Here is a 17,588-nt window from a genome sequence, read left to right on the forward strand (position 1 = left end):
GATAGTCTCGAAATGAATCCACGCCTTGAACTACAGTATTCGCAAATAAACGCGCAGGAAAGACGACGGCCACTAAAATTTTGATCGAGCCAGCCGCGCGCGCGCATCAGTCGAAGCAAAGCCCGAGAGGATTTCGCTAATCCTAAGATGCGTCATAAACGGATTTACGTAGCGCCAAGCGGAATCGGAAAATGAAGTTTCCTTAGCCTCCGAACAGCCACGGAAACGTTCGCGATGGACAAGTCTGCGAAGGCACATCCATAGCGTTCCAGATCGTGTTCTGGCAACTCCCAACAAGGGTCGATTCTAGTGATCCGATAATGGTTTAGGAAATACGTTAAACCAAGTCAATTATTCGCTAGATTCCCGAGTTGTTATTAAATATTATTTATTTTCCCTTTTTCCTTGGTGCAATTAAGATAAAACGAGCAAACGAAGAAAGGAAGCATAAATGGTGTACAAAACACGGTTCAGAAAATTCGCTTTCACACCTAAACTGAAACTTCAACCGCGCGTGGAAACAAATAAAACACCGACGTGCGAGCTGACAAGGCTGGTGAGAAGTGTTACAACGAGTTGAACGCGCTCCTGTAATTGGATCGCTCTGTGCAACCTGTACTTAGCATTGATCGTTCCACGCTATTGTTACTTAATTGCGTATTCTTATGACGGGATCATTGCGTCCTGATATAAGTAACCTGCAATTAGGACTGATCGTTCTATGCTGTTGTTATTAAATCACTAATTCTCGCGATGGTATCGTTCCGTCCGACTATTAAATAGTTGAGTGATTCTCTAGCAGACATTAGAGTAAATTACATGATCCTGTTATATATGAATAGGCAATATTAATTATGATGCAATTCTTAGCAATCTTCCAATTATATTTCAATGACAGTAGCAGATCATGGTACTTTTGGGGTAAACATAAAAGAGAATTTATTGTCACAGTAAATCGTATTAGGTCTGGGCATTACAATCTTACTGCTTGTCTCGCCCGCGTTAAGATAATAAGCGACCCTAAATGTAAATCCAATTATGAAATCGAAGACGTCAATAGTGTGATTTGGCAATGCAGGCTCTACGACAGTTCAAGGATCAAGCTAATTAAGAAGCTCCAAAATATGAAACTGTGTCTCCCACTTAATGTTGAATCGCTCGTTGCGAAACCTAATATTGAAGCTTGTCTATGTATTTTTAATTTCTTAAAAAAATGTAAACTGCGGATATAATGTACACGTAAACTGTATTATACATACTACTGTATGTATTAGGTTGTCCCGAAAGTTTCTTCCATTTCATTAATAAGTAATACATACACAATATTTTATGTCTAATGTTACATTATCGAATTGGGTACGATTCATTTGGCTCCATTACTGTTACAACATTAATATCTAAGAAATTAGGTTGTCTATTTATATAAACACTGCCACACAAGATAACTGAGTGCAAGTCGCGGAAGAAACTTTTGGGACAACCTAATATGAACCTTATCTGAGGTTCTCAAATAATAAAAAAAAAAATTTTTAAACAGGGGACAACCTTAGGAAAATGATTTTCTTCTTCTCCCATTTAAAAAGTGTACATTCATGGACATGTGGCAAACTTCCTGCCCTATTGACAAATTAACCGAGGAAGTTTCCAAGAAGACAGGAACGAAAGTCTTCGGTGGAGATTTCGCGGTTATTTCACTTGGAAAACTCGGGGAAGTTACAAACGACGATCCGTTACACGTGCTCCTTATTTCGTTGGCTGTTATCATAAGTAGTTTACGTCCATCTGCGCGCAGTATGAAAAATAGCTTCCACTCGGAATTTATGTTGCCCCTGATGGAAAGAAATGGGTCGCTTAATCAGCCTCGAGATAGTTCGATTTTTCTGTCAGCGTACAGAGATAAATTAAATAATAGAGGATGAATTATTTCACTTTACCTAAACTGAACTAAATAGAAATCTAAATTTAGCAAATAGAGCTGCTTCTAAAACCGTCAGATTCTCCTGAATTTTTCCTACGCTTGGAACCGACTCGTTTGACTGTCAGACGAGTAAATTGAACGTCTGAACTTTGCGCGGGTTCGAAAAAGTCAGTCCCAATCGTGGCCAGATGTAATCAGAGCCAGAAGTCGCGGTCGGTCTCCGTTTCGGCTTTTTCCCGTCTCTTTAAGGGGAATGACCGATTATTTAGCAAGTTGGCTGGCTCTTTCGACCAAGCCTTCCAGAAACGGTCCGATATGATCGCTTTCTCGTCGAGCACGCCAATATTCAGGAACACCGAATTAAATTCGCGTTGCACGTGCACCGCTTCGGTTGGATGGCCATTAGCCATCAGCGAATTATCCGGCAGCGACGAGCGGATTTTCTCGCGTTGGCAGCGCGTCATTCGCGCACCACGAAATATTCGACCGGGAAATCTTGCTGAAATTTACATGAATCCTGCTGAAAGCGCATCGTTCGTCTGCCACTATCATAATCGGCTGACGCTTTGGATCTTTCCCGTTTTACTTAACGTCAACGTCGGACGCTAGACCTACTTTCTCGGGGTTCTTTATTCTGTAAACGACGACTTCCTTGACGACGTCCTGACCAGAAATAAATAAACTTTTTTGGGAGCCACTGGACTTGGAGTAAAAGTTGACCGATGCTTCGAGTATCGGGAAGTTCGAGTTCAAACGCTACCGAGTATCTTATTCTTATAACATCGAGGGATTTTTGTATCTGGGAGCTAGGCTCTCTCTCGAGTCCATGTTTTTGAAATGTAGATACAAGTACCATTGTATTATTAATTATTGAACCAAAGAGAAGAAGACTACGTATAATTAGAAAGTGCTTCTTATTCTTATATTGCCAGGGTATTTTTGTATCTGGAAGCTAGGCTCTCTCTCGAGTCCATTTGTTTTTTTAAAACGTAGATACAAATACCATTGTGTTATTAATTACTGAACCAAAGGGAATACTACTACGTGCAATTAGAAAGTGCCTCTTACTCAGAGCGTGATTGAACATTTTTGTATATAGCGCCTCCACTGCATTATCATCGAATTATTTTACAATCTATTCTTAGGAATCCCCACAGAAAATGTTCACTTGCATAAAAATACTGCAATGTCCCCCGATGGACCGATTGACTTGGTTAACCGAGCCGATTCGCTCACAATTAAATGAATTTACCTCGACTTCGAATGGAGGATTTTTGCGAACCGCCGAGGAAAATATGCGGAATAATATTCGAACGGGCAGCGAAGGGGGATGGAAAACGAAAATGGTGTTTGGAGAAATGCAGTGTTTTTAACGAGCGAAATGTGCGCATCGATCGCGCAAACGGATAATCAGATTATACTGACATCAATGTGTAATATTCGAACGTATGGGAGTAATGAACGTTAAACGAGAGGTGAAGGGAGAAAGATATGTGAACAGGTGGAAAACGAATTCTCGATCAACTCTGAGCGTTCCATTAAACGGTATCTACCGACGTTATTAACCATCAATATTTGCGAATAGTTGACGTGAAATTCGAGAGCCTCGCGTCGAGCGCTACCGGCGAGATTGATTTTCTTCGTTCGCCGTTAATTTCGATGCTATCGGATCCACTGTTTCCACCGAGGAACTTGCAAAAATAACGTTAATTTATTCGACGTTCCAAGCGACGTCCGTCAGTTGCAGAATTTTATTCTAACGGTGCACGACGAATAGAAAGTCTGTGGAACGATTCATTCTCAACGTTTATTCAAATAAGGTGATACTTGCGCAACGTGAAACATAATTTGTTTGTTGGAGTTGTAGCAGAAAGGAACGCTTTTATTACTTTACAACACTTTGGAGAGTGAATTATTATTGGAGATTATTATTATTTTCAGATAAATGGAAGAACTCGAACAGTATTCACGGTATTTACTATGATTAAAAATAGAAATACTACTGAATATTAATAAAATTACCATACTCCAAAGTAAATATTAAAGTAGAAATAATTGTCATACAAAACACATACTGCAGACGTTAAAAATGAATCGCCCACTTGGAAATGTTCAACATCGAATACCATTCCATGTAAAAACAAACCAAAGAACGTTGTTGAGTGCTTCTCGAATCGATTCGAACGCGAGAGACATCCAATGGACTCGGGAGTATTAAACACACAGAACTTTGGAGTTTTACTGCGTCTGGATGTTTCTCCGTACCTTGCTTTCACGAAGAGATACGTCGAATGAGGTCTCTCTCGACATCCTTTCACTTTCTTGGAGGAAGAAACTACCGATCAGATAGAGGAACACAGGCCTCTATCCGCTTATTTAATAAATACCGATGGTATCTGCGGTATACGGGTTACATCTCATCGGAAAGAGTTGTTGACGTACTCAGGTCGATCAATCTCGATGAAGATCACAGTTTATTATGGGCCATGTGGGCCACGAACACGACCTTCAACGTCTAAAAAGGATTCAGAATGAAGATACTTATGCAGCGGGGAGAATTTCAGATTAAGAATACGCAAAGGTGATCAACTGTTTGCGGATAAAACAGTATTTCAGTACAGATTAACTTTAGATACATTGTTCGTTGATAAATTAACATTAAACCTACCTGAATTTATTTCCAAATATTTCTATCGAGATGGATCGAAGACTAGCCTTAACGACACCTTTTTCAATTAAGTGCAAAAACATTTTACATTGAACTAAATTGAATAATACACGAAACAAATGTATATAATTCATATACCGAATACAAGAACTGTACATAAAAATTTGAAAACGATCATTTGACCTGTCGTGGTAGGTTCGGTGTTAAATTACACATCTTTATGTGTCAGTTTCACTTCCAACTATATTTGCATAGCTTCCAATCTTTATTTTCCCTCAAAGCAGATCCATAGATCAAAACGTACAGACGAAGAAGATCTCTTGGTCTATCATTTTGTATTATCCCGAAGTCCAACAATTTTATTCATTTCATTCATTTTATTCCCACAGATCCTTCGTACGTGCAACGTCCCCGGAGAGATTATTATTCTTGGTACTCTATTCGTGGATCGTTTTACAAATCGCGGTAAGGAGATATCCACGGAAGCCACGCGGCGCGGATGATATTACTTTCCATCGAATCGGGACAATGGAGCTAATTTATTCGCACGCACACACGCGCGGACGCTCGACTCTGGTACCTGTGCAAAGCATACTCAAACGAGGAAGACATAATTCGAGCAGTCGCGCCGGGGGCGTCGAACGAGACATTCACCTAACGAATGCAACAACCACTTGTGCTCCACGGTACTTTCTTTTCATGTCTTGATCCAGAGACTTGAATAACGGCGCAAGCGTGCGAGACCTAACGGGGGGAACCGAATTATGTGCATGCGAAATTTGTTTAAGGGGTTACGAAGGATTAAAAGAGAAAAACTGAAAATTGAATTTTTAGCAGAGTTGTATACAGAACTGTACGATTTTTTGTCAAATATAGACCATGTATTACCTTGTAAAATAAGTTGTGATCGAAGAAAAATGAAATCCTTTAATCACGAGCTATACTCACGTACTAATAGAAAATATTTGACTTTTTAATTTCAGATAAAGCTATCACGAGTTATCCTGATTACCGCGAGGATAATGTTTTCTAAAGGATCTCTGAAAGCAGCTCTTCTTTTTTAATATTTCTTGATGAAAAATTTGTGAAATATTGTTCAAATGTTACTCTTTCGAACAATATGAAATAATACAATTCATTTAGTTTGTTCGAAAAAATTGATAGAAAATGTGCTTTCTTTTTAGTCCTCGAAACCTATGTAACCCCTTAAGGAAACGTATCGAACTCTAAGTTCTCTTTTAAATTTGAATTTCTGCTATATTTGAAAGATTTGTTTATATATTTCCTATCGTTACAATATTATTCAAAAAATGGTTAAAGTTCTCAAGAAATTCTCAGATCAGGTAATCCTAAAATAAAAGAAGAATAAATGTTGAAGCTCTGGACCTAAAGTGACGTAACGGATTCAACTATTTAGGTCAAAGGCAGGTATATCATTCCCAGGACTAATATTCTGCGAACCTGCGTGATGTCAGAACTCAAAACCTGAAATCCCACTAACAGTATGCAAATACAGAGGAGCAAGGGAGTAAATAATCTATAGTTCAACCAATTAAATGAATTCCAGGAAAGAAAACAGCCAAAGTGTAGGTTAACCTACACCAGGACAAGGATAAATAGCTTCCAAAGAACTATAATTAGTTACCAAGTGCTGTTTCACAACCCATTCGATCGAGGATCCTCGAATTCCGTCCCAAGACACTCGATAGCCTTGAACTTTTATTGTCGATCCCTGAACTCGATAAGCTAATGTCTCCTCCCAGCTATTAATTTTTTGAAATGTAAGAAAAAAGTAATGGGGAACGTCGTGAAAGTGTGAAATTCGCTGGACTGGTGCCGCGTGGAAGAAATTCCGCGATGAATAGGAAATACCCGGCGTTTCCGGCTTCGCTGTGCGCCAATGGAAACGTCTCGATACGATTTCTCGGTTGACGGTGCTCGCGCTGGTATTCTATAACTTCAAAAAGGTTTCAGACTGAGAAAGAAACCTTAACGGGCTGCGTGTGGCGGTAAAATTGGGAAACAACGCTGTACTTTCGTGGACGGTGGTGCCACGCATAGTTTCGCGGGTCTTCGACGTTGTTCCTATTGGAAAACCACTTGGCTTCTTATGTAAACCAGTGCGTTGTTCCAAGGAGAAACGAACGAAATTGCAACGCGAGGGGGTTAGAAGTTTTAACGAACTGTGGAATGTAGAGGAAGAAATGTGAACATAGGTTCGAAATTACTTTCCCTTGAAGGTGATGTAAAATGGACCTTCTGAAGTTACTTGGGACTCGCGACAATATTTTATTTTATAATTGTCGGGAAAGCTTGGAGTAATATCTAACCCTTCAGATTTTTTTATCGAAAGCTATTAGCAAGGCGAAGACAATGGAATTTCTGGAAATTAAAAATATTCCTGTGTGTAGAAAAATGTATAAATGGTTCGAGAGGACCTGTGAATTATAATACAATATATTATTGCATTATACAATGACAGCTTATAAATGAAAGTCTGACGAAACATGGTATCGCTAATTACGAGTGTAGTATCCTTCAAAAGAATCGAATGCAACCATCATGCTCGCGCAGCGCGTTTATTCGTTATATTTTACTTGCGACAAACGCTTCCTGTTTGCGCAATTTCTAGCACAACTTCACAGTCTACCGACTTTTCCTTCGCAGAAATACCTACGGCACGCACCTTCTGTGTCAGGCATCGCTGATTTTTATTAATATTGTATCAAACGTTTGATGTCACAGGTATTTCTTATTTTGTGGAATGAATCAGGTGCTTCCGAGGAACTCGTACCTATTGGATCAGACACTTGACAAATGGAGAATCATTTTGGTATCTGATTTAAATTCGTAATTAAGTGTGTTCGTTAAAAGTGTTGGATATCCGACCGGTATCATCTACTTTCTCTTCGAAAAGAACTGAAATACTTGTCAAGGTGATTTATGCTTGTCTAGTTGTGTACCGCTGTCCTATATTATATTAAGAAAAAGTTTAAGAGTGGGACTAAATCGCAGCGAGACAAAACTTCTACTTATTCCATATGATGAACCCGGAATACAATGTTTAATACTGAAACAATTTCCCATAAAACGAGTAATGCTCTCCATTACTGCAGGGAGCTGTAAAGAATGATGTCCACGACCAGATCTGTCCTAATTATTATTCTCTTTGGCCGTATCCTTTTATTTATATATCAAGCAATATTTTTTTTTTATATTTTCTTCGTCATCACTCACATACTCATTTTACATAACAGGAATCGCCTAATCGAGTCGCAGGGTCGCAGAAACAAGTAACCAGTACACACCTGTTGGTAATCCCATCGTTACGGTCGTGTATCTTCCAGTAAGTACGAGACCGAGCTACTTTCACCATACCTTGAAGTCCAATTCTATAGTTTTCAAGGCTAAACCGGCGTCCATAACCGCCAGACGAATCGCCGACCGAATTTCATGGCTTTCTATCCACCTGGGCAGAATCCTATTCGAACAATTGCTGCCAACTAAAATCAACCTATCCGGGTCAGAATTTTGTTCCGTTATATGCACGGTGGAATGAGTTCCACCCATTTCGTTCAGAACTCTCATAACATCTAGATACACCCATGGTCTTCGCGTGCACCTTTAGGACGTTCTCGTCGAACCGAACAATCGACACCGCTTTCGAGCGGAAACCATGTTCGCACGCCCAACTCAATAGGGCAATAAGTGCAACAATGCCACTGTTCGGAGCAAACAATACTTGTTTCGTTCATCCAACGCACTTGTCGGGACCTTATTAAATTTCTTACGTAAAATTTCTTATGGTATGCGAGAGATATTCCAACGTATCATCGTGCTGGTAATTTCACGCGTTTTGCAACGAGTCGTGTTAAAAAGAAAATGATGAAAATTAAAATATAGGTCAAATTACTACTACGTGTACAAATATTTACTCGAGACCTGATTTATTTCTATTACTCGGCAGGAACATATTCGCAAAGATAAATGTACTTTTTGTAACTCTGACGTCGAAGCTTTTAAAGCATGTCTCTCAATCAATTTTCCTTTCGTGTTTACCCACGTCTTGAACTTCTTCATTCATTCTGTACCGTAGTTATGAATTACGTAAACGCTCCAACTGTCACGACCGTATGAAATATTAATTTATTCACGACGAATAACATTAACAGCTCCGTACGTCGTGTCGCGGAGGTTTATATTAACGTCCGAGCATAGATCATCGATCCAGCAGCGAGACGAAAGGTTTCGACGTATTCGAAGCGTTCAACTCGCTGGCCGAGCAGTAATTTATTTTACACCGATTCTTTCGTTGCGTATGAAAATTCATTATGCTATTAGTCGGTAATCGGCTTTCGAAATTCCCGCCCTTTGATCCGATTATGTAGCGATTATACAGTTTTTCGAGCCGTGCCCCGTTTGCGAGTTAAGACTAAAAATTTATTCGCGTCAGAGAGGAAATATTCAGGAATCGGCCATTTTCTTCGCGTTATCAATATTATAACAGTGTTACTCCTGAATGAACGAACTTTCAACGCGTCAACTTTTCAGCGGGTTTATTATAAGGGGCGTTTCGAAAAGGGCAGCGCGACAGAGGGGAATTTTTCGCGAAAAAGATAAATCGAAAATGGGAAACGACACTTTTCTGCGCGAGCTTCCATATTTGGAAAGATCGATTTTGCATATTCATGGGGGAACGCTGGTTTTTAATGGATCTCGTTCCAGAATTCTTTCGCATTTGTACGCGATGCACGGACAGCATACTTTACCAACAAAAATATTATTTTCTAACCACAAATCGATGGATTCGAAAAATTAAATTAATTCGTGATAATACAAATTTTTAATTGAATTTTTAAATCAAAACTCTATGGTCTGACAGGGTATCTTGTACTAATTCGAAATCAGTTGTTACATTAATAAAAAAATGTCTGTGCGTAGGATCCTTTCATTTTCATAAATACCTCTTTTTAGACATAAAGAGGAACAGTGGAATATATACAAAAATTCAAATTAGTATGCGTCGTCTACCAGCGTGACTTTTCAACAACTTTTTTCCTTAAACGACCACACCCAAACGTATCTATCCCGTGAATATATGTATTTTGCCGCGCACGCCTACTCCATCTTAGTCACTTTTTCCACCGAAAAGGTTTGCCGCGGTTGATTAATGTTCAAATGAAGATTATTCTCCCGCGAGCACGCCATTCTTCTCTCGTCGTTATAGTTCGTTTCACTAGCGCGTGCAACGCAATGCATCACTCCGGCCAAATACGGGACCCTAGCACGCATTCGCAATTTCTTACGTCAAGCAGGGCTTTGTTGGACTCGAGACTTCCCACATGTAATCCTGATCCACGGAGATTGCGCAAAAACTTAATCTCTGTCGTTGCGTTACATTTTTCCTCCGATTTTCCGCGGAACCAACCTTCGAAACATCGAATCAAAGGCCCCGAAGAGTCCTCGACGAATACTCTAAGAAAAGGAGAGTAGTTCAGAGTTCTTTGTTTACTCCTTTGATTACTATTTGTATACACTTCATATTTTCTGCGATGTTGAGGACAAACTCGAAAGAAAAAAACGACAATTCGACCTGCAGTGTACCGTCAAACTCTCCAACAAATTTATAACTCGATACCTCGGTAAAAACGTTTAGGAACTGCCTTTAATTTTCGTAAATGCGATATTACTTCTCCCTCGCGGATTCCAGAATGGGTAGACAGCCAGCTCATCATCGAAAAGTTAATAACTAACGGTCGTTTGAAAACATTAATGCTCTTCGAAATTCAGCCGAGAAATCCCTCTCGTCCTCCCGTTAGACGTCTCGCGAGCGAACTTGTTTCATGAGAAAAGTTTCAAATTCCGAGCGGCAGTCTTCAGTAATTTGTCTCCACTCGCTGAATACCTAATAATATATCCACGCCTGCAATTCGAGAGACTTTGATTTCGGGAGTGTACAGAAACTCTCGATGAAAGATTTCCGAGACAGAGAACAGCGGCACCTCAACTTGTTTCTATGGATGGATCAACGCCTTCGAACAACCTTGCTGAATGGAACGGCGCGGGAAATGCAGGCTGCGTGCGGATTGTTCGTGAAAAAGACGCGTAGAAATAGCAGAATTACATTTTTAGGTGAAGTTCCTAAGAAAAAGCTGAAAGTTATAAGTAGACTCCGGATCTTTATGCAAAATAAAATCTTCGCGAACGTGCCTACAAAAATTGAACCCAAATAAGATTTTAGGTTATTCCGTATATAACATGAATATTATATTTTATATCATATTATAACATGAACTTTACTTTCAATCTTTTTTATATTCTTGCATATTGTTTGCATTTTGTAGATTCTTGCACATTCAAATTTCCTATAAATGCATAAAGATCCGCAGTCTAGTTATAAGTATTCTTATGTCGTTCTCGATGTTCAGTTTATTTTACTCAAAGGAATTAATGATTTCTTGATGCACATATAGACTGATAATGCCCATAACAAACAAAAGTTAGTTAAATTAAAAGCTCCTCTTTCTTATGGTTGATTCTTAGTGAAAAAACGAGGTGAAAAGTCCTTAACAATTTTGCAGTCTAAAGCTTCGATCCTCAGATACAATCAAATGAAGTTTGTTGGTGCAAGTCCCAGTGCGCGCTAGGGAAATCCCAGTCAGCTAATCGCGCGCCTGTGCATGGGTCCACGCGCAAACTTTAACTGGTCGTATCTCCGCAACGAAGCCACCGATCGCAAAATGGAAAAGGACTTTTCGATCCATATCAATTCCTTTATTCCTATTTCGTCAAAAGTAAGCTCGTACTATGTACATCGTGGAACATACTGTATCTAGCGTTGCCAGACGAGAAATGAAAGTTCAGTGGTAATGTAAGAATGCGTGACGCAATGTGCATTCGTCTGGGGAGCCCTTTAGCGGAACTGGGTCGACTACAATATTCACTCTTGTCCTCTGTCTCCCTCTTCCTGAACATTTTGAAACGAAGCACACATAGAGCTCGAACTCGAACAATAAAACCTGATAACGCTCGGTTCAACCGTGTTCCTCCTATTTTCCTCGCGGTTTTTTATGCGAACGACGACGTCCCATTGCTGCTCGTTCCGGCTTCGATATGTGCGCCGCGCTTCGGCGTGCATAGATTTCTGGAAGGCCAGTGGATTATTATGTAAAAGACAGAAGGTCGCTAGCGTCCGATTTTCCTTCTGGTTTGAGGTTTCTAAACCCGTTGGCCTACTATCCGTCGATTTTCTTACGTAACGCGGCAATTAGAAATTTCTGTATCTGACGGGAGTAAAAATTGTTAAATGTAATTCAAATTCTAACGGGATGATAGATTGGAGAGCGAAGCTATGAACTTTCCTATTTGAGTCGTGTAGATTTCATTAGCAATTATAGCGTTTCGATCAGGAGGGCCTACCCTGAGGAACGAAAGCAGCAACGTCGAGTGCAAATAAAATTTAATGACGCGAATTAGGTATGCGAGCGTTGGAAAAACAAATGAATCCTGAATCCTCGACGGTCTTCGAAGCCACTGACCGACTGAACTCGTCTCGAGGACATCCGTCAGACGCTTACGTCGCAAGAACGGAAATTAGTCGCAAATAGGCGCGAGCGAACGCGTAAAAAAGCTTTTCGTGGAAGACGATTACTGTCCCAGGCCGGTGATGGGTTCGTTATCATCGCTATTTTTTCAGCAGGGATATCCGAGATTAAACTCGACCGAGAATTTCCATTCGTAATGAAAGCACAAAAAACTACGCGAATGACAATCCGCTCAGGAACTATTTATGTTACGCTGTGGGAATTGTCCGCGGCCGCGTCGATGTTGTGAATAATAAAAACGCCACCGGTTGGCTATTTTCTATGCGCTTTCCAAATCCCCCCCTTCCCCCCTCCCCCCTCGTTGAATTACCGACGCGCGTTTATAATTCGACAAACCAGCCATTGATTATTAAACAATGGTACGGTCTGGTACAAGCTTGCGTTTAATTATCTTTATTAAACGTGTCGACCACACGTTTGAGTCCTATTCGATAGAATATGATATAATTACGATCTACAAAGATGAGGAATAATTTGGACAAATTTGATAGTAAACGCAGAGTAGAAAATGAAGACAATCGAAAAGTGAATCGCAAGAGAAAAGAAACTTGTTTATGAATCATTGATAAATAGAATGTACTAGAATACTTAGAAAGTAATTTTTAATCGAGTGATAGGACTGATGTGTTAATTTAATTTTAGTTGTAACGAGTGTTAGAGATTGAAACTGTTAATATATTACTGGACTCTTATTATTTTTACCGCCTGATGGCCGAGTATCGCGTGGCTCGCATGTATAATATTTGGAATGTGCATTTAACACTTTGTGTAATGAAATGACCAGCGATGCAAGTTTCCATCAAACGAAAGGTTCGTTGAATCGAAAGCTTTTGAATCCAACGTTTTATAAATATTGGATTATCGTTACAGGCTGGGAAACATCGGTGATATTTAATTCCGTTCATCTCGCGAATCGTCGATGATATTTAAAATAATTGATATAAGCGTACAACGACTCATTAAAATGTACTCCTAACAAATACGCTGCTCGTCTACGGTATAACATAATTTAATATTTCAAATAATTAAAGATATCTTAATGACTGAGTCAGTAGACTCAAATTATCGTGCATTTATAGCAGCAATTTATCATTCTTAAACACTTGCTTGATACTTGTAATTACTGTTTACACGAAGCAGCCACTGTTAACACCTCTAATTGTAAAATACCGAATATTAACGTTCGCCGCTATCAAAGAGCCTCGAACAAGTGTCTGATTAATTATTTCTTATGATCACGGTGAAAATTTATTGATCCGCGTACAATTATTGTGCCGGTATAGACAAGCGGACTAATAATTTATACATTCGCGTTTATTGAATTTGTCGAGCACGTTAAATTAGCTCCGTTAATTAATTGGAACGACGAAGGAATAAAATTTGCAATAACACTGAACGCGATAATTCCCTCCAGGCTCGAAAAACAATACGGGAGACATAAAGTATCACAGTCGCGATCGCCTAACTGTTTAGAGATACGAAATTAAGTCAAAAGGGACTTCGTTACGGTTATTAATATAATATTCGGTTATCTATAACGATAAATAATCATTTACGGCGTTAACTGCGACCAATTGCGAATGCGCGTAATTTTCTCTTTGTAATTTCCACCGAATTCATTATACATTCTCGTTTCATCGCGCGGAATTATCTACAAGTCATTTTGAATCAACAGAGAAGTAATTATTAAACTTCGTTCAGCGCCTGTCGGGGCGAAATCCATTAACACGGAATTCATTTCAAAATTACAGCGAAACGTTTGCGATCGGAGACTGTCTAGGGTCAAAGTTATGGCCGTTTTAAAATAAGAAGTAAAGGAACTGTGTTCAGAGTTGCTTTAAAATACGAAGCAAGCGGGTTCGGCGTGAATAGTTTACCTTTGAATTCGTTGCAATTAAAATAAGAAATTGTCAAGGAAATTATGTTCGAATGCAGAGTTCATAATTAAATGTGGAACTCTCGGCTGCGGAATGAATTTATTTCAGTCGGAGTGCACGGAGCCTGAAACGTATACCAAATAATGAAAGCAAATAATTTCGAGTAGCTACGTAACGTTCATACGTGACAACATTAGCATTCAAAAATTTCTAATTAGCATTCCTGCGTTACACCGTAGAACCGCTTCCATTATCAAATTTCTATCCAGATATAGGACGTAGCTAAAACGATCCAAAGCAAATGTTTCCCGTCCGCTTTATAATCTCGACGGAGAACTTAATTGCAAATGTTTCTGACGCTGAACGTATTTGTTTACCCCGCATGCTCGAAAGTTACAGAATTGTCTCCGTTCCATCGCTGGCGGAAATAATATTATACAAACTGCGATTAGAGATATCGTGCTGGATGTAAATTCTAACGTTTGTAATTGGGAATTTAAATTAAATTTCGTTCTGGAAATTGTTGCAGAAATATTTATGAAAGAATAAAAATTTTTAAATATTTCTATGCGTGTCTATGTCTCTTCGTAAATTTAATAATGGATTATCTTTACCGGTGTATCTTCGAATACATTTGTTTCGCGATAAGAGACCTGGCACTTAAGTAAATGCAACGTATAGAACTGAGACATCGATTGAAATAAATTGAAAGAATAATACGATAATGAATATGTTAAAACAGAAAAGGTTCTATATATTTAATATCGTGTGTAATTTGTAATGGGAATACCTCAGAATTCTCGATTCGTCCCGATCGAAATGAATTTTGCGACTAAATGATGTCACGTGCAAAAAAAAAGAAGCTGAAGCAGGATGTAAGAGAGGAGCGTTCACTTGAAATCTCGCAGAGGCGTTCGCTCGGTGGCTCTTTGAGCTACGTTAATGCGCGGATAAGTAAATAAATGAACAAGCGACGAAAGGAAGAAGAAAAAAAGTGGAAATGGTTGAAGGGTACAACCGGTTTAATTAAAAGCGTGTAATTAATCGTAATTAATGCTAGTAGTTCTCTTTTCGAGGTAGCATGACGTTTCGCGAGACACGGCTCAATGGGTAAACGAATTAACGCCAACGACGAGAATAAAGATGACGAGCTGTCGCTGGAAACGGCTGCTATACAAGACACTCCGGCCTGTTTGTTTTTATATTAAACGTTAACTTAATATTACGTGTTAAATTAACGAAGTCAAACGGTTCGCGTTCTAAATTTTTTTCTTCCTGTTTCACTCGCGACACGGTAGATGGGATATAATTTCGTGCCGTTTCCAGACAGATCTGCAGAGTAACAGGATCCGTTTTTGTCCGAGTGATAACTCGTTTCTCGAAGCGTGTCGGCTACTATTCCGACGAAAAATGGGATGTGTTCAAATTATGGAAAGTGGTCGGATCACTTTCCAATTCGATCGACTACCAAAAGCTGTCGATTTAGCTTCGCGTTTAATCCCTCAGGCGCGACGGGTCTCTCGAGTTACTAGTTGTTGATATTTAAGTGAATTTTAATAGAGTTACGTCACAGAGAATATAGAAAATACGATTTCTATAGTCTCTATTTTCTATAGTTTCTATTTTGTGTGTTTCTTTCTGTTTTCAGATTTTATATAAAATGGAGTTGTGTCGTGGTCGAAGTAATATTATTGGATTAAATAATAAACGTTAAGTTACTCACGGTTGATGGTTTGTTCAGTGGCTGAAAACGGTACGTACCTAGAAAGAGAAAACTGTGTCATAAAGATTCGTAATAATTAATAATAAAAATTAATAAGGAAACAAATATTTGGGATGGTCATAAATAGAATTTGAGAAACAATAATAATGTTTTTGAGGTCTCGTCGTGTAATTTACTAATGTTGGTACTCAGAAAGATAATAGAAATGTGTTGCCATTTATCAGGATCTACTCAAGATGTAAAAATAGATCAGAAAAGTCCTTTACCATTTTTAAATATGACGCTTCTTTGCCTAGATACAAGCAATTAAAGTTCATTCATGTGATATCTTGGTGCACGCTATCGTATATTCGCAGCTGCGCATGCGTGCAGCAAGTGACCAGTCGTTCGCACGCGCGCAAACTTCAACTGCATATATTTCAATAACGAAACCTCGAACTGCAAAACGGCACAGAACTTTTTGATTCATAATAATGGACCGGATACAAGGCCTTCGAAAGCATTTCTTCGACTCCAAAGGGGTCACGGAAAACTTCTTATTTTCGTTGAAGTGTCTTACTACTTTGTTACAGTCTACGTCATTTGTGAGCAAGGAAATACGAACTCCAATGATACAAGCGTGACGCAATGCCTGATGAACTCTACTTGTATCGCTCTAATTCTACCAATAGGCCCGTCAACAAAGAGAAGAGCATCCTAACCGGAAGCAGATCCGATCAGTTCGAAGGCAGTCGCGGTTCTGAGCGTCGGATGTAAGGGTGCGTCCGCCTACCGCTTCCTTTCCTTCTTCCCACCATACCGCGGGCGAAGGGAACCCTGGCGACGGGCCACGAGGTCTCTCCCGTGGCAAAAACAAAAGTCGACGAACGTACGATACGTTCTGCTTCAAGTGTCGGGAATACTAGCGGCGGCGTGCCAATGGAAATCGTCAGTTTCCGCGTGGACTTCGGCACGTCGAGTACGCTGGCACTGTGTGTCCTCTTTCGTTTACGCGGCTCTCGACGGTCTCGTCGGTGGTTCGGCTGAGTGTGCATCGAATTCTGCTCCCGTGGATCCCGGGAAAATGCGCTCCACGAGAGTCCACGTGTGCCTCGTTTGCGTGCTGCTTAGCGTTCTGGGTGAGTAAGCGCGTGAATATTTCTTGAGGGAAACTCAGCGACGAGGATTTATTGGAAAGGTGTTGTTAAGTGTTTGTAAGAGTTAGAGTTCGTTAGGCGTCCGAGACAGGTAGAGGAAAAGGTAAATCACAGGAATCTTGCTTGGATCGAGTGGAATGTGGTGTGATTTCAACAGTGTATTGGTTGGAGGAGGTGCAAAGCTCGAGAAATGATATTTGTTTACGTGCTTTCTGGTTGAGCTTTTAAAACGGATGCAGCGACCTTGGCTGGAGGTCAGTCTAGGTCACTAAAGGGCAACTACGATAGGGAATAGTTCGTAATTGCAAACCACGTATCGGATGTTTGTTTACATGAGGAAACACACGAAGTATTCTCCATCGACAACTTGGAGAACAAGAAATAGTAATACACGCCAGCAATACAAATAAGTTTGAAGTACAATACGCAAGGAACATTAAAATGAGAATTATCTTTCACAGAACAACGAAGTGCGCAAGTATTAACAATGTAACTCGCACATTTGCCCCTACATCAGCAGACGAGTGAAACTCGCCTCTTCTTATCGAAATGAATAAGGCATAGCGCTCACCGCGACGTGGCGCATCGCGGCGTCTCATTATCCTAATGGAGACATCGCGTCGTTAACGCGAACCGCTCGAGCGGGCTTCTAGGAGGCGAGA

At 39.8% G+C, this 17,588-nt stretch overlaps 2 protein-coding genes across 4 annotated transcripts in view; one reads left to right on the forward strand and one right to left on the reverse strand.

Moving 5' to 3' along the window:
* LOC128873503 (tudor domain-containing protein 15) overlaps positions 1-17,588 on the reverse strand; it is a 232,036-nt gene that overhangs the window by 158,177 nt on the left and 56,271 nt on the right. The gene's annotated exons all lie outside the window — the stretch shown is intronic.
* Positions 1-17,588, forward strand: part of LOC128873507 (uncharacterized) — an 85,273-nt gene that overhangs the window by 12,998 nt on the left and 54,687 nt on the right. The window contains exon 1 of one of the 2 annotated variants that reach the window (XM_054117130.1): positions 16,630-16,908. The exons of the other annotated variant lie outside the window; for it this stretch is intronic. Within the exon in view, the coding sequence (XP_053973105.1) occupies positions 16,854-16,908 (55 nt within the window). The 5' untranslated portion in view covers positions 16,630-16,853. Of the gene's footprint in view, positions 1-16,629; positions 16,909-17,588 lie in introns of those variants that run through there. 2 annotated transcript variants of the gene reach the window in all.

The sequence above is a fragment of the Hylaeus volcanicus genome, chromosome 3 (genome assembly GCF_026283585.1).
Source record: "Hylaeus volcanicus isolate JK05 chromosome 3, UHH_iyHylVolc1.0_haploid, whole genome shotgun sequence".
In the NCBI taxonomy this organism is placed as follows: domain Eukaryota; kingdom Metazoa; phylum Arthropoda; class Insecta; order Hymenoptera; family Colletidae; genus Hylaeus; species Hylaeus volcanicus.